General features: G+C 45.5%; 1 protein-coding gene across 3 annotated transcripts in view; it reads right to left on the bottom strand.

Moving 5' to 3' along the window:
* The window catches only part of TRPM8 (transient receptor potential cation channel subfamily M member 8), a 34,950-nt gene extending 15,915 nt beyond the window's left edge, over window positions 1–19,035 (bottom strand). For 2 of the 3 annotated variants that reach the window (XR_015258937.1, XM_086751070.1), the window contains exons 1-2: window positions 2,761–2,788; window positions 1,680–1,792 (exon numbers count right to left, since the gene is read on the bottom strand). Coding sequence is in view for 1 of the 3 variants with exons in the window: in XM_086751071.1 (XP_086607197.1) it covers window positions 999–1,215; window positions 1,680–1,792; window positions 2,761–2,906; window positions 4,183–4,312; window positions 5,146–5,241; window positions 5,816–6,106; window positions 6,452–6,570; window positions 7,898–8,000; window positions 9,141–9,338; window positions 10,765–10,832; window positions 11,395–11,569; window positions 12,270–12,442; window positions 12,934–13,111; window positions 15,741–15,897; window positions 17,672–17,745; window positions 18,919–19,035 (2,355 nt within the window). In the remaining 2 variants the exon portion in view is untranslated. Of the gene's footprint in view, window positions 1–998; window positions 1,216–1,679; window positions 1,793–2,760; window positions 2,907–4,182; window positions 4,313–5,145; window positions 5,242–5,815; window positions 6,107–6,451; window positions 6,571–7,897; window positions 8,001–9,140; window positions 9,339–10,764; window positions 10,833–11,394; window positions 11,570–12,269; window positions 12,443–12,933; window positions 13,112–15,740; window positions 15,898–17,671; window positions 17,746–18,918 lie in introns of those variants that run through there. The other variant, XM_086751071.1, reaches the window with a different exon arrangement.
* Window positions 19,036–21,145: the final 2,110 nt, after the last annotated feature.

Below are 21,145 nucleotides of genomic sequence, written 5' to 3'. Positions count from 1 at the left end.
TACACCCAACTTATCTCAGAGGAAGCCAGGGAGAAAGTTTCCTGAGAAGCTTAGAGGACTAGGACAGTGCTCTGCGCTTTGTTCCTTAGCAAAATAGGTTGGAAGCCAGGACCTTAGCTTAAGATAACGTTAAATCTTCAATAAAGTCTCTGTTTGAACTGCCGTCATTCCCATAATCAAACTGGTACAGCCTGGCCACCAGCTATTAATGGGATTTCTGGGATCTGATGCTGCTCTCTGTGCTCCGGATAGTGAGAAAGCACTGAAGCCACACACCCATTTCTCCTCCAATTTCCCCGGCATCTTCCCATTATTCTGAGCACTGACTGGTAGACAGCACCTTGCCCAAAATCCAACATATTTAATTTGTCCCCTTACATACAAAGTGAGAAGAATATCTGCTGGCTGTATAGGCAGTCCCGCACACTGTTCCCACACCACACCAGCAATGCAGGCAGTCCAGAGCTGGTCCTTCGGACTATGTGAAACTAGCAAAACCCATATTTATGGTTAAAATACAAACAGAAATACATAATGGGATGTTGCTCATTGGTCCAAAAAAAAAAAAAAAAAGAAGAAAAAAAAAAAAGGGTTGGGGATGGATGCGGAGAAAAGTCAGGAATCACTTGATCTAGAGTATGCATCCAGGTAATGTGTTAAATCTAATCTTCTGTTCTCAACCACTTTGGCAATCCGAGCCAAATCCTGAGCAATATCTCCACTGGCATCAGCTTATCCATACAGCCTCAAAGTCCATACGCATTCCTGTTGGTGTATGGACACTGCAGCTATTGGGGTGTAAGTAGGAATTAAAGATCAGGGGAAAAAAAAAAAATTAAAATATCCATTGTGCCTTGAGCTGCCTGAACATATTTACCAAGAAGTGGTTCCCCTGCAACTCAGAAGCAACCCTCACTGCCTTACGCTACCTAGGAGGGGAAAAACCACAAGGCTTGTAATCTAGCACTGAACATTTTTGGTTTGCAAGCGCTGCCTACTTGTCTCACTTCATCACAAAGCAGAATGAAGACCAGCACGTAAAGGATCATCTCCAGGACGGTAGGCTCCTTCTGGAAATCCATAAGCAACACATAGGCGAAGAGCAACAGGAAAGCGATGTAGAAGATGACATTCCAGGAGAAGACCACAAAAGGGGAGGTGAAGAAAGACACATAGTACAAGAAGAGTTTCTTACTCTTCTCCACAGGCTTTTTCCTGAGGAATTAAGAGAAGGAAAAGGTCTTAAAGCATAGCTTTATGCCTGGAAATGTTTGTGCTATTTCTCAAAGTGAAAATTAGGAAGGTGCAAAGTTTAGAACAGCACGTGAAAAGTAACGCCCTTCTGCATCCACTCACTGACTTCAGGCACACAAGTAAATTGGCACATCTTAACTCCAGATGAGCGTGAGGACAGGATCTGTCAAAAGCTCACCGAGCCATTAAATATCTTTATTTGAGAGTGACTGAACACTGGAACAAGTTCTCCAGAGGGGCTGTGGAGCCTCCATCCTTGGAGACACTCAAAACCCAACTGGATACAGTTCTGGGTAACCTGCTCTAGCTCACCCTGCTTTGCAAGCAGGGGGTTGGTCTCCAGAGGTCCCTTCACTCTGAATTGCCTACGATCCTATGATTAAATGACTTGCTATACTACTGCTAATGAGAAGGCAGTTGATTACCTGAATGAGATGAAACCACAGCCTATTAAAGGGAAAAAGAACAGGCACAGTATAATCTTCCAGTTCTTAGTGTCTCTGGAAATCTCTCCGTACCACTGCTTGGAAAGGAAATTCTGTAGGGAAGAAGAACATATCCTCATCCGTTCTCGCAGCAACAAATTAACCTAGGAATGCTAATAGAGAACAGTTGGTCTAGGAAAACAACAACAAAAAAAAAAACCCCAAAACCTTGAGATTTCCATCAAAAATACTGGGATTCCTGTTTCAACAATATAGACAGCTTCCTCCATCAGTAGCAGTGCACTGGTTCCTTAGTCCCGCCATCTCCAGTCTACGTGACGAGGAGCTCAAAGAGCGGCTGAGCAGGACTCAACCCGATTTGTAAGGCACCATACACTGGGCAGCACATCCACACTGTGCACACCCGGGAGTTTTGCCAAAGAAGAAATCACTTCACACAGTCCTTATCATCCAGCTCGTTATGATTTACAGCTCCACACTAAGCCCTCCCCTCCTGACTTAGCGTTTGGGGGCAAACCAGCCACTTCCTGTTTCAAGAAGAGGAGCCACAGGCCCTGTTCCCCACCAGCCACAGGGGCTGGAAACCTCACCTGGAGGCTCTCACTTCCACAAGGAAGATGGGGAGAGGCTGTTCAGTAGGGCCTGTTGCGATAGGACAAGGAGTAATGGTTTTAAAATAGTGGGGGGTAGATTTAGATTGGATATTAGGAAAAAAATTTTCACAATGCGAGTTATAGAACACGAACAGGTTGCCCAGAGAGGTGGTGGAGGCCCGATCCCTGGAAACGTTCAAGGCCAGGCTGGATGAGGCTCTGAGCAACCTGATCTGGTTGGAGATGTCCCTGCTCCTTGCAGGGGGGTTGGACTGGATGGCCTTTGAAGGTCCCTTCCAACCCTAACCATTCTAAGATTCTATGACAGAGTCCGAGCATCGGCTCTTCACAGACTGTTCACGTGGATGTAGCATTTTCCCAGCCACACTATTCCCTTTTTTTTTTTTTAAGCTACTCAGATCACAAAAGTTCCAGCAATCTGTGTGCCATCTTTTCCCTGGCATTACCTGCACCCCTGGCTGCGCGATGAACTGCTGGTCTTTAGCTTCCACGGCCAGTTCCAGACAATTGCTCCCTCCCCAGGCTTCGCAGGAGTAAGTCAGCAGCTGCTCAGCTAGATCTTCGTCACTGCTGTAGCACTCGGTGAACAGCTCTAGAAGAAAGAGGCAGCCCCCCACTGAGTGCCAACTTCAGACTCCATTTCCCACCAACTTGGATGCAATTGGCTTTGGTGACTTTCAAAATATAATCTTTATAAAATCAAAGCATGCAGATACAAGAATTCTTTCCACATTTTAATTGCTTTCCAATCCCACTTGCATGTATTAAGCTTTCATACAGAATTCACGTCTGAATGGAAAACTGTAATACTAAATCAGCTCACACAGAGATAGCATTGAGTCCCACACTAAAAAATTGAGTAAAAAATACGAATTTCTATCTAAATGACTCAGCATATCTGCTTGTTCCATCTTCTTTTCATTTATTTAGCACTGGTCTGCTTTAGGAGCAGTAAAATAATATCCATCGGTGGAGATTTTCAAGATTGGGCTACATGAAGCCATGACTGAACTGCCTTAGTCCTGGCGGTAACACCACCTCAACGAGAAGATCTCAACGAGAAGGCCTCCAGAAGCCCTTTCCGCAACATTTCTATGGCTTCTCTATTCAACGTGCAGGGCTATTGCTCCTGAACTGTCACCTCCTCTGACTCGCAGCAATGACAGCAGGTTTCTGGGCAGCAATGCACCAACAGATTCACTGGTTCCTGCATCAGGAACTACTTTTTACCTGCAATTTATTCTCCCACCCCAAAAAGCACTCCAGCAAATTTGAAGGGTGGCTTTCCTCCACTTGAATATTACCAGCACTCATCCAAAAAGCTTCTCTTAGTCTATATTCTGCTTCCTATTTCTGGGCACCCTTCTTCAGCCTTGCCATTAGAGCCAGGAAGCTTTTCTTCCCAATGAAAGGAATTCTCCACCCCAAAAAAAACCCACGGCAGCCACTTTTGGAGGCAAGGTGTTCCAACAGAACACACAGTTTCTGCTGGGAACGGATGGTGTGGAAGAGATCTCCAAGCAGTAAAAACCCATTTTGACATTAAAGGGAAGCATTAAGTGTTGGATATCTAGTTTTCTAAATAAAGCTTTCCTTCTCCTTCCTTTTGAGATGTCATTTCTCTTCTTTATAAATCAGGCTGAATTTCTGGGCAGCATTTCAGGCAAACTGAATGAATTATCTTGCCTTGCATTTTGCTGAACCAAACTGGCAGAGTTATCAGTTTGTTTTTCTGTGCAAAATAAGAACATCACTACGCAATCATTGCCACACATGGAGATCGTTAAAACAAGCAATGTTCCAAGAAAGGAAACCATTTCCTGATCCCTTCTGTTAAATTTCTTGAAGGACTTCAAGAAGGTGCTTACCCACTGCTCTGGTCTCATACTCGTTGGCGAGTTCCTCAGACTCCCCGGCAGCGTTTATATCATTCTTCACCTTCGCCATGCTTTTCAGGAGCTTGCTGGCCCCGAGGGCTGCCAAAGTGCAACCTCTGGTCTACGGAGAGAGAGTTATGTCAAACAAAGCCGTCTGCAAAGGGAATGCAATATATTCTTTTAAAATTATCCCCCTTTCATGCAGCTGCTCAGTTCCCAGTCAAGACTGGCAAACGAAGATCCAGTTCCACAAAACAAATGGTAACCATCTGCGTACTGGTGTGATAACAATCTTGCGACCAGTCTGAAAAGGTTTTATGTTTAATAGCTATACATCAGCTTTAAACCTCTGGTTGAAGCTTCACAAAAGAGGGTCTGGCTCTGCCGCTACCATTTTCACTGTCCACCAGTCTGGACCAGTTGGGTGCACCCCGAACTGCCCAGACGACGTTAGTCTGTTCTGTTCAAAACATCTATACATGTGGGGAAGCAGCACTCTGTTTCAGACACATGGACCGATGTGAGCATCCATTAGCTTTGCTTGCATTAGCCTCAGATTTACAGCTTGTGATTTATCTATTTGACAAAATCATCACTAAACGTACTGTCTAATCAAAATGAGAAATGTATTTCAACGAAATACCTGGGATCAGAACACATCCATATTGTGGAACGGGTGGGAACGCAGCATCCAGGCTTGAACACAGATGAGAACATACGACTATGGGTAAATGCTAGCTGGACCGCTGATTCATTCATGACGTTAGGGAAGCGTGAAATCCACACCCAAACACAAAATGGGTAATATTAAACCTACTTACAGAGCCATCTAGCAATTATCTCTTGTGGTTTTGTGTTGGAAGATGGATCCAGTGCCTTCCAAGGCCCACAACCCAAAGACAAGGAACACCACTGTGCTGTTTGCAAAGAGGAATAAAGGAGAATTCCACTTACTTGCTCCCAAATCACTTTAGACAACTCTTTCTTGTTCTGAAGCACTGACCAAATAAACAGAGCTTGCAAGGGATGCCTTGTGATAGGACACTCATCCTGAAAGAAAGAGCAACAACTCCTCAGACCTAAGCTCACTAGACTGGTTTCAAATGGAACAAATCCTAGCCTGTCACTCTTCTGTCTTCGTATTTTCTTCCCTTTACAGCCAGCCCACCGATCCTCCCTCTCGGCTACCTGGCACTTGACACACACTGATGTACCTTGGTTTATTTTTTATATTTATATTAAAGCCTTATCTTTTCCTACTTGGTGTGGAAGAATCAGCCTCCCTGTTCTTCCTGGAGTGGGCATTAAAGCCTATTTGGGGCAAAGTCACTTTCTGCTCTAACCCGTGCAGTTCTGGTGGCTTCGTTCACAGCTTGGCTTCATGTTTAGGTAACACAAATTAACATCCTCTGAAAGGAACACTAACTTTATACCAATATGCCTCTTGTGTTTAAGCAAGACCCTGAACTTCACAAAAACTTAAACAGAGAGGAAATTCTAAATGTAAAACATGGCTGAGACTCCTAAAGCAAATCCTGCTGTACCAGCAACAAAACAATTTTTTTTTGTTTTTTTTTTTTCCTTTCAGTGAATGCACGGTGGAATCAAACTGTTCATCACTTACTGAAAGATGTATCTCCATCTCATCCTTGCTATTTTTGTCATCTCTTTTGACACCTCTTCGGAAGTCTTCGACCATCTTCCACACAAACGTGAGGGGTGCATCGTTATAAGAGTTCTTCGCGATCTGCAGGTTCTTGAACACCAGGCTGCTGAAATTGTTAGTGTACAGCTCTCTAAGGACCTCTGTGGTAAGGAACTTCCTCAGATTCAAGCCATTTTCCAGGAAGAGACGGACAAATTTGGGCCTGTCTTTCACCAGGGCTGTGAACATGACATCCTGCAGGTCAGCGGACTATGAAGAAACGGAAAAGCAAATATTAGGGAGCAAGTGAGACACATAAAGCCCACCTAAGCATTGGGCACATGTGGCTGACTGCCACATTTTCCTTCATGTGGCCACATTTTCATCAGAATCATTTTTTTTTCTGTCTGCAGTGGCCTTTGTTGGATGGTCTGGAGCACTTCTGGCACAGGTAGGTAATCTTTGCAATCAGTGATGTCAGCGCGAGGAGGAGTAGACACTCTGGCTTATCACCACAGAGGTTGGGGCACTGAGACAGTGGCTGCTGTTACGAAGTCTCTTTTCTCAGTACTCCCCTGTCCCATGTCACTGTACTCAGACAAAAGTGCTCCGTACCTCCCAGTTTCGGTCATTGGTGAAGATCTCATCGCTGGCCAGGTCCAACTGGTTCCACTCCAGCAATAGCTTCAGCTGCCCGTTCCAGTTGTCTCGGTCATGTTCGTTGGTGCTGAAAGCTGCAGAGGAGGAACAATCCTCTGGGTAAATACCAGAGGCAGAAGAGCTTCTTGGCATACTTACTCATCTCTCCTTTTCACACTCTGCCAGACAAGACCCCTGTCAAGTGTCTTCCCCAGACTCATGTACATCTTCCTGACTGGGTTTTAGCAGGTGCTGGAGGCTGAGAGACGTATTTACGGTCCAACATAGGCCACAAACAAGCTGCTAGGAGCACCTCATCAAACCAAGTCAGCACATTTCCTTCGATCTCCTCAGTGTCCTGCATCCTCTACACAGAAGAAATTCTGCAGAATTCCCCAGGGGGCTCTACACAAGTGTCGTAGTTCAGCCCCAATCAGGACCAGACTACGCAGTCTCTCTCTCACTGCCCCCACCCTCCGAGGGAACAGGGGGACATGATATAAGGAAAAAGGCTCAAGGTTTGAGATAAGGACAGGGAGAGATCCTTAAAATTACCGTTACGGGCAAAACAGACTCGACTTCGGGAAAACTATTTGTTTATTATTAAAACCAAAGCAGGATAATGAGACAGAGAACAATTTCCTTGCTCCCACCCCTCCCTCTTCCCAGGCTTCACATTATCTCTACCACCTTCCCCCCCGAGCGGCACAGGGGGGAAGAGGGAATGGGGTTAACGTCAGTTAGTCATGCGTTATTTTACGCCGCTGCTTCCTCCTTGGGGGAGGAACTCCTCACATTCCTCCCCTGCCCCAGTGTGGGATCCTCCCTGGGCTGCAGGGGGATCTCTGCTCCTCTATGGGCTCCCCGGGCTGCAGGGGGATCTCTGCTCCTCTATGGGCTCCCCGGGCTGCAGGGGGATCTCTGCTCCTCCGTGGGCTCCCCGGGCTGCGGGGGGATCTCTGCTCCTCTGTGGGCTCCCCGGGCTGCGGGGGGATCTCTGCTCCTCCGTGGGCTCCCCGGGCTGCAGGGGCACAGCCGGCCTCACCATGGGCTGCACCACGGGCTGCAGGGGAATCTTGGCCAGCAGCGAGAGTTTGCTTGGCTTCCTGACTGACTCCTCGTTGAGTCGCATACTTGCATGCTGCTCTCAAACGTGCTAATCCCAGCATCCCCAAAGCTCTGCCGAACGCTTTCCCAATTATCTGGGCTGACCTTGATCTCGCCCACAGTAACAGATCCCACAGAGCTGCTGTAAGTTGTCCACATCACTGCAGGTGAAGACAAGCTCCACAAGTTAAGCTCTAGAGCTTAACTCTAGAGAGACAGCATTGATTTAGGGAACACTGTTCTAGAAAATAAATAGCCATCTTTTTCCATCTATTAAAAAAAAAAAAAGAAAAGAACAGAAAATCAATTACTTGCCTTTGTACAGAGCAAAAGAAATGGCATTGCTCACAATTTCATCTCCAGCTTCTTCTATTTTGATAACTGTCAGTAAATGAGGGTTCTCAAGGACTTCTTTGATCTACAAAAAGAAAAAGTTCAATTTTAAAGCAAGCTAGGCTGTTTAGCAGTTGATCTCCTACAGCATCTTTGAAATAAATTTCCCATCGCATCACAGCAAAGCTGCTCCCCATCAGTCCTATTTCCACATACAGTTAAAGTTTAATCAAGTCCAGATAGAGATAGACAATGAGATTGAAAGTCAAAGTACAAGATTAATTATCCTCTGAACATACAGCAAGTAACTGGTGATTCCCTCTATGCAGAACATCATAACCAAAAAGATATAATCTCAGGAATTAGAAACTACTCGTAAAGAAAAAACAAATGGTGACAGCACAAGCTTTGACAAACAACTAGGAGAACACTGTTTCCGCCTCCTTTGTCAAAACCAGAGATCATTTCTCACATAACCAAGACTTAGGTTGCCCCGTGGAGTCACACCGCCAAGCTCTGACCAAGAGTTTTGACTCAGGCCTTACCAGTAATGACAGCTCCCTAAGCTTCAACAGCAAGAGCTTTCCTTGGTTCATGTCAAAGAAAACACACTCAGAAGTTTGAGCATCTGAATGCCTCTCTGGGGCCTGCAAACAACTTGCACTGGTAGATTCATTAAAATAAAAAATAAAAAATAAAAAAATTAAGGGCAGGGCAGAAAACTGACAGAAGGGGCCTTAAGTATACAGGAGGCAATAAAACATTTTCCATCCCCCATTATGAACTTCAGCTGAGGTTTGAATATGCAATCACTCCCCACAGTGAGCGTGGGTAGGAGATAATTAAGAGAGGAAAACAGAATCAGACCCCAGGATAAAGCATTGGGCAGTTCATTGAGAAAGTCAATTAGCTCAAGTTAATGGATTGTTCAGTGAGCTGAAGTGTTATTGTAATTAAGACTTTTTAAAAATAACAGAACATTAAGATTTTTCTGGAGCTCCATTTTCTTCTGTCCCTATTGTTCTATAAGTAATGAGTTTGGAATTTTTCTTTTCCAAATCCCCATGGATACGCCATGGTAAGGAGCCCTGTACATCCTACAGGTCTCATGAGATAGCAACATTGTTGATTTAGATCACTAGCTGCTCTCCTGACGTCCTGTTTCCTCCACCCTTCTCCCGCTTCCAGCCTTGCTTTCATTCTCCCTGCAGTAGCCCACACTCACCCATTTGATCCAGCTTTCCGTCTCCTCTTCTGAGAGCCTTGAGATGGTGCGCGGGAGATACCTGAGCAAGCTTTCCTTGACACACGAAGAAGTAAGAGCACCTTCCGCATCCATCAAGCTGGCGATAACATCAGCAATCCGGCCAGAGCCTTCCACCACAACACAGGGAATCTTACTCTTGATGGCCACATTGACAGACTAGGGAGCCAAAGAGGTAGAGGTGATCATTTGAAGCATGACTGGAGTACTGCGTCCAGTTCTGGAGCCCCAAACATAAGGACATGGACCAGTTGGAGAGGGTCCAAAAAAATTTTTTTACATTGAGGGTTGTAGAGCACTGGAACAGGTTGCCCAGAGAGGTGGTGGATGCCCCATCCCTGGAAACATTCCAGGCCAGGTTGTCCAGGGCTCTGAGCAACCTGATCTGGTTGGAGATGTCCCTGCTCCTTGCAGGGGGGTTGGACTGGGTGGGCTTGAAGGTCCCTTCCAACCCAAACCATTCTGTGATTCTATTATTCTAATGTCACCAGAACATAAGCTGTCTGCCAGCAAACTGTCTAAAAGGAGGCAACGCAAGTTATGATCGATCACGGGAAAGCCAGAACATCTACTGGCTACCTGAAGAGACAGTTTCACGAAAACAACAAAAAAAATTAACTTGGAGTTATCAGAACTGTGAGCACGTTACTCCTGTAAACTGGACAATGATAAAACCAAGATGCTCTTTCTTGCCGACTAGATCAAAGTGGTTTTAACAAGAAACATCCCCAGCTGAAGTGCATGATTTACATCACGGAGTTTAAAACAGAAGCTTGAAACACAGTTTTACTTCTCCTCTGCTAAAGCCAACTCCTGTTATGCACCAGTCACAGAAGCGGAGAAAAGAGGAGTCTTTCCTGACCCAGATGGAAGCACGGCAAGGACAGACCTCTGCAGCATGAAACCTGAATGGATGTTTCATTTCATCTTAGGGCCTCCAATTGACGTACCCAACTCTGCATTTGCATTCACCTACAACCCACCTGTGGGCAAAGCCAAAATTCATCACGTGAATGGAACCAAAAACACCCCGGAAACAGACAGGAAGGCTGGGATAACGATCTGAAATTTAACAGAGCAGTTCAGACTACTGCTTAAAAAACCCACAAAACCCAAACACTTTTGGGCTGGATTTGTTATGGAAGAACTGAGACAACTGAACTGTCCCAGCCAATTTTTTTTTTCCAGGATGTCAGGCTGAGGTAGAAACTTTGCACAGGAAATTTTAACTGGAACAAATGTCATAAGCTTAAAGGCAATTGCAAGCACGGTCTTGCTATAGGAAGGGCTAGGCAAGCTTCAGTAAATAATTGAACTGTCTACTTTATCACATAGAATCACAGAATCATAGAATGGTTTGGGTTGGAAGGGACCTTCAAAGGTCATCTAGTCCAACTCCCCTGCAAGGAGCAGGGAGATCCCCAACCAGAGCAGGTTGCTCAGAGCCCCGGCCAACCTGGCCTGGAATGTTTCCAGGGATGGGGCTTCCACCACCTCTCTCCACGTTACTTGTGGAGTAATGTCTAAATATAACAGCCATGTCCCTAACGTTGCTCCTGGAAATGAGTAAAACAAATAAACTTACTTTCAAAGTCTCTTTGCCTCCACCTTGGGCAAAACACACAATTGGAATCTTCCCACCGTAATTAGATTCTGTGAAACATGCCAAAAGAAAAAAAAAGGAAAAAAATTCAATCCATCAACACAGTTGGAACAACTTATTTTTCTCAAGAGATTTTCCAAGCAGTTCATGCAAACACTCTGGTACTAGTTTACTGTTGATTTTGCCACATCTGTTAACAGCTTTTCCTTTTTTTAACGCAAATTCAGTTTTGCATAGCTGGTTTCAGAGACCCTTGTCCAATAGTTTTTTCTCCTTTTTTTCTCCTAACAACCATAATTCTTACTAGCTCCAAAATCCCCCAAACCATGTGGTTTTATTGTATTTACCTACTGCTTTGTCCATTTTGAGCACAGGTGTAAGGTTCTTATCACAAGTTGAAGACTCAGAACCTCTGATTTCACGTTTTCAGTCATAAAGGAAAACTCAGAATCCCGTAACTCTAGGAGTTTGAGAGACATACCATGTTTCCTAAGGATTCTGGGTGCTTTGTCATGACTAACAGCAAATTAGTTTCTTGTTCCCAGAAAATCAGCCACAAAGCAACACAAGGATTGAGGAGAAGCAGGTCTGCGACCTGACACCCACACCTACCTGGGATGACCCGCTCCGAAATGTACTTTTCTAACTGAGTTCGTACTTTTGCCTCTGTTGTCGGGTGCCCGTGGGTGCCATTATCAACCAGTAAGAGATGGGTGTGATTATTATCCAGGCAATACAGGGGGTCTCTCTTGAGGTCGTCCATTATGTAGTGGGCCAGGTGGTACCCCTAGAAGCACAAGCACAGAATTTAACAGAGATCCAAGGGCAGAGCAACGAACACTTCCTTCAGCCACCAGAAACATTAAATCTGTGGGAATCTTACTTTCAACACCTCACAGAATCATGGAAATTTTAAAGTTGGAACAGACCTCTTGAGATCGTCTAGTTCAACCCTCAGACCTCCTGAGAGCCCTCAATAAATTAAATCTCTTTTATTTATCTAGCAGGATGTTTTTTAGACATTTTGTATAACATCTAGTGGACAAAAGGCAAGGGTATCTGAGGGATTGGACAAGTGCATTGACAGAGCAAGATCCATAACGGCAGCAAGTATGTGTCTTAGCTCATGGGAACCCCCACTATGGGCTACTGTGTAGGCACTTTGCAGCGGCTAGAACAGGTATGGGAGAGGTTATTCCCTAACGCTCGGCCAGACATGAAATGAGAGCAGCTGAACGACCACACAGACCTGCCGAGCCCACAGCTGAAATCCTCCCCACCAGGCCTGATGCGTAAGACCATCCTAAACATGAGAACACTTCAGTGTGCTCCTGTTCTGGGCACAGCACCTGATGTTTCCTGTCACTGAAGAAAAGCTGGCTCTGGGTTGAATTGTTTAGGACAGCTAAGTAGAGAGATGTCCGTCTACCCAAACATCGCCCTGGAAAGCATCTTTGTTTCCCCCACAGTCTGTACGCGTTTCTTACGTCTTTATCACCACTGCGAATCAGACTTTCTCGGTTGGAAATCATGCCCCAGGCTGCTATGCCAATAGCCACCACGTTCTCCTCTGAGCTCCGACTGATGGTGTTGTCTCTGACCACCTCCCCGATGTACTTCATCAGCCCGTAATGCGTGCCTCCTGTGAAAATCCAGGCCCCTGGGAACAACAGGCAATACCTTGGGAGAATGTAGTGGAATATGCACTCGCCTCATGCGTTACCTTTAAAATACAACAACCCAATCCCCTCTCGAGACCTTACCTCAAAAAAGGCATTTATTCTTCATTTAAATAGAAAAAATATGCCTCACAACTTACCTTATGTTATCGTGGGCACCCTGACAACTAGCTCTCCACCCTGTTACTTCCAAATTGCTAGGTCACACTTAGAATCACAGGATGGTTTGGGTTGGAAGGGACCTTCAAAGGTCATCCAGTCCAACCCCCCTGCAAGGAGCAGGAACATCTCCAACCAGAGCAGGTTGCTCACAGCCTCATCCAACCTGGCCTTGAAGAAGGCCTTGCCCAGGCGCATCAGCCAGACAGAAGCAAACCAAATGCTCTGCTTCCCTGCTGAGCCTTTGACCTGTTCCCTCTCCAACAGCATCATGCAGCAATAAAATAATCCAGGCACACACACGGGTCTTTACCTTTGGACTGGGCAATGTAGATCAGCCTGCTGAATATCTTGCGCATCCGGGGCTTGAGTGCAAAGTTCTTTGCACCCCCAGTGACTGAGATGACAAGGTTAGGGGTTTTCAGGTGCCAGTGCTGGGTCATGAGATCGTAGAGCGTTTCGGAGTCCGTGTCGCATGACAAACGGATGTACTTGAGGGAGAGAAAAATAAGAAAAACAAATACAGCAAGAGGTGAATAGTGAGAGCTGGGAACAGACCAGGAATTGCATTTTCTTCTCTAACACACACTCTCATTCCAACAACCAGTAGAAAAAGGGTGAAGTGATGAAGAATCAGAGCTTAAGTCTTTGTTTCTTCCTCTAAAGTATCATTATGACACCCATTCCTAGGACTTGCAAGGTACTCTCCTTTCTTGACAGATGATTGCTCAGATCTGGAGATAAGGTACAGGCTTTACAGAACAAAAGTGGTCCTGTCAGACCAGAAACGTAGCAAAGAATACAACCACTGGCCTAAAGATCTCCCAGCTCTGCTCTTTCCAGGTTCAGCCCCAAAACTGCAACCTGCACCTCCAACATCCTGCTCAGTGGGTAGCGCATGTCGCATTACCACGTTCTGCCACATATGCCTTTAATTTGGCAGAAGCTAAATTGTGTAGCCCCAGAAACAGGATTTTGGCCATTACTAGTGAAAGTCCACAGGTTTTGTACTGAACCGAGAGTGCAGACTCTCAGGATCTTTGGCCTGAGCTGAGTATAATTGTGACAGCGGTTGTTCAGCAGTGTAATAACTATTGTCGACGTTTGGTTTACTTTACACCCTGGGTGTTTTTCAGGAGAGGGTCTCCCATAGGAGTGAGGAGCCTGCCAGGAACATTAACTGCTCCACAGAGCTGGTAAGCCATCCCCACAGCAAACCCTGTTAGCTCTGAAGTCAGAAGGCATTTTTCCCTAAACCCTACTGATACACGAAGTACCTTGTGTCTTTAAGACTGAACATAAGGAAAACAATTTTTTTACGCTGAGGGTGGTGGAACACTGGCCCAGGCTGCCCAGAGAGCTGATGGATGCCCCATCCCTGGAAACGTTCCAGGCCAGGTTGGCCGGGGCTCTGAGCAACCTGATCCGATTGGAGATGTCCCTGCTCCTCGCAGGGGGGTGGGACTGGGTGGGCCTGGAAAGGTCCCTTCCACCCAAACCATCTTGCGATTCTACTCTATGACTACCTTTGCACCACCAACAGTTACGGTTTCCAATTGAATGACTTGTTCTCTTCCTCTCTACATTCCATCTACCCACAGCTCTACATCCGGCTGAACCCCTCGGGTCAGCCCCTTTCTTTCTCCGAGGTGCAACGGTGCCATCTCCTGGCACAGCGGGCTGCTGCATCCCAACCATCACCGAGTCAAGCCTCAAACAGGCGATGCCAAGCGTATTTCAGTAGATAAACCTCAGAAAGATATTCAGAGAAGTATTTTTTTTTTCAGATTGAGGGCTGCCAGAACAAAAAAAAATACAGCAACTGCAATGTCCTTGGATGTTACAGGATCTGAGCAACACGGCAGGAAAAAAAAAGAGCATGCAAGCAGGACTTCAGGAGTGTAGGCATTTTATCGGTCTGTTTGCATCTAATATTTCTGCTCAGAAATTTTCAGAACTCTTCTGTCCTAAAAAGCGCAATGCAGGCTATAAAACTGCCCATCCCTCACTGACAATAGTTGGCAATTCTTAGAGGTTACCTCAGGTCTGAAGTCCTCCCCACCGTGCATGAGATCAAGAGAAAAATCACAGAATCACAGAAGGGTTTGAGTAGGAAGGGACCTTTCAATGCCACCCAGTCCAACCCCCCTGCAAGGAGCAGGAACATCTCCAACCAGATCAGGTTGCTCAGAGCCCCGGCCAACCTGGCCTGGAACGTTTCCAGGGATGGGGCATCCACCACCTCTCTGGGCAACCGGGGCCAGTGTTCCACCACCCTCAGCCTAAAAAAAATTTTTTCCTAATGTTCAGTCTGAATCTACCTCCCTCTATTTTAAAACCATTACCCCCTCTCCTATCGCAACAGGCCCTGCTGAAGAGTCTCTCCCCATCTTTCCTGCAGCCCCCTTTAGGTACTGGAAGGCCGCTCTAAGGTCATCTCAGAGCGTTCTCTTTTGCAGTGTTTAAGACTAGCAAATGCCTTCCAGTATAGGGAATGTGAACGTCGAATAGAGATGCAACTCCAGGCAACGTGCCGATGGGATGAATTAGGAGACTTATATGCAGTATGTGAAAAAAGTATGCTCCAAAACACGCACAGTGGCCTTGAGAGTGGCCTCATGGGCACACAAACTGATTTCCAAAGTGGGAAGGGGGACACAACCTGAGGAAAGAACATGTAAGCTCTGGGAACTCAAACATGTTGCAATAAAGTGAACCATTTCTTCTTTTTGTAAAGGTACGCAACAGCTTAAAACACAGTAGTATGAAGCTAAAATATGCATAACAAGAAATATGTGAAGTACTTGGATCTGTATAAGCATAGAAACGTTCATGGCCAGGTTGGTCAGGGCTCTGAGCAACCTGATGTGGTTGGAGATGTCCCTGCTCCTGGCAGGGGGGTTGGACTGGGTGGGCTTTGAAGGTCCCTTTCCACCCAAACCATTCTACAATTCTATGAATCAGCTTTTCTCCTTTGTAGCCTAACTCCTTTGATTCCCATTAGAATCAAATTGACTTTAGCTTCACCTCCCCTGCTTTTCAGGGGCTTCCACTGGCCCTGGGTTCAGGACTCCAGACACTGTGCCCCTAAACAGGGGCCCGACGCATAAAATCACTTACCTTTCCTCTTTTGCCCATGTTTTCAAACAGAATGTCCCCAAAGGCATCGGTAGGGAGCTCCTTAGTGTGCTTCTTGTAGTTCCATTTCTCATTGGTATTGATCTGAGTGCCCTCTATGTGCTGGTTTTCAGGGTATCCACATTTACACAAGTTACCCCTGCAAGAAGAATGAATAGACGTGAAATCCACAGAAAAGTCAGCTCTGATACGTTTAAATAACAAAAGACAGAAATTTTTCACAGCTGACACCACCTTCAAAGCTTCTGCTCAATCAGGACATTTCCAAGAAGCGTTATTCTGCCACAAACCTACAGTTTGTAGAATGCAGGGTGCCGACAGCAGCAGCCACATCAAGCGCCAGGTGTGGGAGCGGGGTTGTACCAACACAACTCAAGAAGCCAAGCAGGAGGTGGAGCTCCGGAACCAGCGCTCTGCTTGGATTTGCTCCCTGACAAATTAACAGCTAGGAGGAACCAACTCTCAGCTGAGACCAGCACCTTATCACACTTCCTCCTCCCATCATCTGCTTCCGTCCAGCACCGGGCAGCAGAGTGGAGTACATCTCAGGAACCAGGCTGTGACACTTCTGGATGGGCCTTACCTCTCCAACCTCTTTCATTATCACAAACCAAGTCAGGTCATCAGCAGCTCGATTTGAAACCCTACAACTACGCACAGAAACGAAGAAAACGAACCAGAACTCTGCATCGGACACCACCAGAAGGGACCTCCTCTGCTGCTAGCCTGATGTGTACAAAGGTCTCTTCCCCTTTTCGTGCTCTCCATCTACCAAGTGTAAACATTTTCCATGCAAACCCAGGCCCAAGACATATTCACATCAAGAGGGAATGGAGATCTGGTCTCTGAGCAGATTTTGCAGGCAGTTTACAGTGCCCTTAGCCTGCAGACCGCAAACATGAGATTCAGCAACGCCCTCCTGTGAAGGCTGCTGTGAAGGTTAAGTCACAGCACGCCTCTCTGAAGGACAGAAAACTTCCATGGCTTCTTCTGCTCTGCTGTAACTCACAAATAAAACCAGCTTACCTTAAAAACAGATTTTAAAAACCCAGCAAGTACCAAGTACGACTTGCAATCCTTTCCCAGTGCGTTTGTAGGAAGAGAAGCTGGTAAGAACCAGCTCTCAATCCTTGGCTGGTCCTTTGTCAGACATCCCACGTGAGATGGCAGAAGAGGACCCTAAGTGAGACTTTCTGAAATGGGACTAATTTCCCTCCTTCTCTCTCTCTCCAAAGCGTTTTTCCTCCCATCTTCAGAGGAGAACGGGGCTACTGAGACCCCTCAGAGCTCTGTATCAGGACCTCTGCAGCTGCATTACTTTGGTCACTTTTATCCCAAAATTAAAAAAAAAATAAACAAAACCCTAAAAGTAATGTTATAGTCCTCAAACTTGCATTGCCTATGTACTTGTGCCTGAAAACAGAGCATGTGTAATATTCTGTCTTAAGAGAACATCAACCTGAGCAAAACCTATCGATCATCTCTGCTGCAATGGCATGTGCATGAAAACTGTGATTTGATTTTAAAAGGAAAACTTAAAAGGAAACTTTAAAAGGAAAACTGCTGGGAGGCGTGCTGACAGGTTAGGTCCCTGGGAGGTATGCTCAAAATTTTTTTTAGTGATGGGGTGTGCAATCAAAATAGTCTGGAGAGCACCAGCGTAGAGCTGGGAGAAGCACTCCAGCCATTGGATTTCCAGCGTTTTTGACCTTGACTGCAGAATACCAGAGCCATACGCAAACAAGACAACGAAAGGAGTTGCACAAGCAAGACTGAGGTGAGGTCACACTGCTGGGTTCAATCTCTTATCCAAAACCAAGAAGTTTGCTCCTCACCCAACCCCTGCCATGCAGCAGCATGCCCTCAGCTTCCAGCCCCCACCCCTATAAAAGAGGAGAAAAACATCTGCTTACATTGACTTGGGGTCTTTTGTAAAAAAGACACATTCTCTCTTCTTAAAGTTTTCTTGGATGAAGTTGACCAAATCCTTGAAAAAGAAAAAAAGTTACTTCTAATAGCTCATGAATCAGGAATAACCTCAGAAACAGCATAGTCAGTTTAAACACAAAGTAAAGCCGGTGCAAATTCGTAAGTCTCCTTTCTCAAAATGGATGGGAGTCGACAGGACAGAAAAGACTACTCAAATCACAAATAGGCATTCCAAAAAAAACCATGCACCATCAGTATTTTTATAACTATCAAACACAAGATATAACGAAAGAGGTAAAAGGTATGGCTTCTCCCTCGGAAAAAAAAAAAAAAAAAATCAGCAAAACAGATTTGATATCCTAAGAGTTGCTGGAAAGCCTAGATTAATTTCCGGTTTTAATCCAAAAGATCCATATAGGAGACTTCTTACTTGAATTTAGTGGCACAATATGGGCAGCTATAGATTACAAAGCATTTCCATTTGCATGCGTTGCCGTGTTTCCAAATAACGTGCAGCACTGACAATATTTTCAATATTTTCCGAACAGCAGTTAAATGGTCTCGATACCGCTTGAAAGACTACGGCAAACGCTGTTTCTTCTCAAGGAAGGGGAAAAAAAAAAAAAAAAAAAAAGACACTAACGTCTTCTTGTGCAGGGGCTATTTCAATTCAACACAAAAAGACCCCAGCAGGAGACCTGAACAACTCAAGTCATGCTTTATGTGAGCTCAGTGGAATGCACTTGCTAAAGCCCTAAGTAGTCATCAGGCCTCCTGCAAGCCCATTAGAAGCAAGAAGTCTGCCAGACAATCGCTGTGATCAGCAAATGATTGAGGATTTTCAAGCAGTGTTTAACATAATTATATGTTGTCTGCCATTGCCATCAAGTTGCATGAAGAGGTTGGGATTATAGAGAGAGAAGATTCGTCTCTAACTGAAATGCAAAAAAAGGATTTAAAACGAGAAGTGACGAAGAACGTGCAATAAAGCGTTGACTAAGAACGTGCAATAAAGCGTTGACTAAGAACGTGCAATAAAGCGTTCCAGGGATCAAAAGGAATGCGACACATCCTTGGACTTCCACCATGTCAACCGCTACTGCTTGAAGGGCTGGGAAACCTTCATAAAGGGAAACCTGACAAATCCATCATCCTACTCCCAGCGTAACCCAGTTCATAACCCCCTGGAGCCTCTCCCAAGACAACACCCAAGGATGTACCAGATACTCACAGCATCGCTGCAGGACACGTCTATGCTGCGAGACATGCTGGAATAGAGGAGTCGGGAACTCTCAAAGTTGCCATTTCTTCGGTGTCGCATGGTGCCCATAGAAACCTGAAAGAGCATGGTGGAGAGGGAGATGAAGGAGCAATGGTCATTTCTTCCATTAGATAAAAACCCGCAAGGTCACTTAGTGCCCTAGGAAGGCAAGGGGGAGGTCACTCAAATCCAGCATGAAGAATTAGGAAGCACATTGATTCCTAAAATGTGGCGCTAACTCGGAGAAAAAAATATTTTCTCTTATTTCGTACCACAAAGAGACTTTCCTCTTTCTTTCCCCACTCCAAAAAGAACTCCCGATCAACATGCTTTGATGAAGGAACATACCTTACATGCCACCCCATTCAATTCATTCCCATATCTTAATCCTCTTTCCCTCCCCACCTCTGATGGGCGTGCCAAGGAACTCATGCTATTCCGCATTTTTACGCGGTGAGCAGTCCCTAACCCAGCGTATTTACAAATTAAGCGAGATATTAAGAAGAAACATTTCAATTGGAGAGAAAACAAACTAGAGTGTAAAAAGAAGCAGGTCTGGCAGTACGTCAGAAGCTTTGAGTAGATATAGCACCTTGAACATCAATCCCTCGGGTCTCTGCCCACTCCCGTAACAAGGATCGTCAACATGAGTGACCTCAACAGTCAGTGCGTTTAAAGTTTGCTGGATCCAGAAGGTCACAAGTCACCCTTGGAAGCAAACACACTTCAGTTGTCCTCCAGAGCAGATCCCCCTATTGATCACAGCGTCTTTGAAGGAACATCACTTCATTGGCACCACAGCACAGAACAAAATTTTATTTATGCTAACAGCAAATACTTCAATTCAATTCACGTTACTTTGCAAAATAATATAGAAAAAAAAAAATAAATCTATTTTCCTGAAAGTAAGGCTGTCAGCCAGCTGACACGATGAGCTCCAATTCCATCTCTTCCAACGTTATTTTCTCTCAACTGTGTGCACGGAGCTTGCCTCTCAGGTGATGCTGCCACTGGATGGTGAAAAGCCTCCCTCCCAGATACACAAACACGCATTCTCCAGCTCCGATGAAGCGTTTCTGTTTAAGAATATATAATTTCTGAAGACCAAAAACTAGCAAGTGCAAAAAACAATTTGCTTGAGGTGTTTGAGAGAAAATAAGAATGGTCCTGGCAGGGGGAAGCAGTACTCATAAACAGAACGGAGTGTGACGCGAGCAACCCCCCCTCACCCCAAAGCAGGAAAGAAAAGGCGAGTTTGCACAAAAAAATCCCATACATATTTATACTTGACAGTTATTTAAAAAATAGTTTGGAAAACACTTGAGGGGGAGCACAATTGACCCAGTGTTGTTTTCTGTGTGCGGTAGGAGTCCAGAGCGACTTCCCCCAAACCTGTGGCCATGCCCGGGATCTCAGTTGCTCGCTTTTCCACTGTTAGGTGACGGAGGATGGAACAGGAACCGTTTCAACACAAGAAAAGGCAAAAGGCTGGAAAGCGCCGTTCATCATGTTGCAACCCAAGTAACTGGCACAGTGCAGTTGTCCCCAGCTTTTGAAGTCTCGTTTATTCTGTACTGATTGAGTATGGTATGGAAGTAAGATGTTTAATGAGGCACTGGCACTCAACTCAGGCACAGCTTTTAATTTGACCACTTAGAACCAATACCTATGGAAAGACACTGTTCACCAAAAGCTTGGAAGACAGCAATGCTGTCTTCTCAAAGAGCGTCCAAGAGCACAGCATTGCAAACAGGGCTGGCACGACTGCTCCACAGAAAAAGCTAATTCCAAAGGCATGGCTCCCTGAGGAAAACAAGAAAGGAGGCTATACACCCTCTGCAAAACATCAAGAACAAAGAAAGAGTTAAGATCTCATCTCAGGCCTCCCAAGACAACACTGAGCTTGCTTGCACGCCATGTGAGAATCACGTATTACTGTGATCCAGGCACAAACCTGAAAACCCAGAACGTGGTCTGGCCATTTGGTCACATTTCACGTGGACTTGATGGGCACATGAGCTCCTAAGCACCCTACCACCTTCCACAGACTCCTGTCACGGGCAGTCAGCATTCTCAGTCCAGAGGAATAATAATTAAAAAAAAAACCACAAAAAAAAAGCCAAAAAAACCCCACCCCAGTTTCCTTCAAAACCCAATGGTGTATAATCTCTTCACATCTCTTCTGAACCCATTAGAG

The sequence above is a fragment of the Chlamydotis macqueenii genome, chromosome 6, assembly GCF_036417535.1.
Source record: "Chlamydotis macqueenii isolate bChlMac1 chromosome 6, bChlMac1.mat, whole genome shotgun sequence".
Classification (NCBI taxonomy): domain Eukaryota; kingdom Metazoa; phylum Chordata; class Aves; order Otidiformes; family Otididae; genus Chlamydotis; species Chlamydotis macqueenii.
The sequence above is the reverse complement of the archived record's forward strand: the minus strand, read 5'-3'. Positions and strand labels throughout refer to the sequence as shown.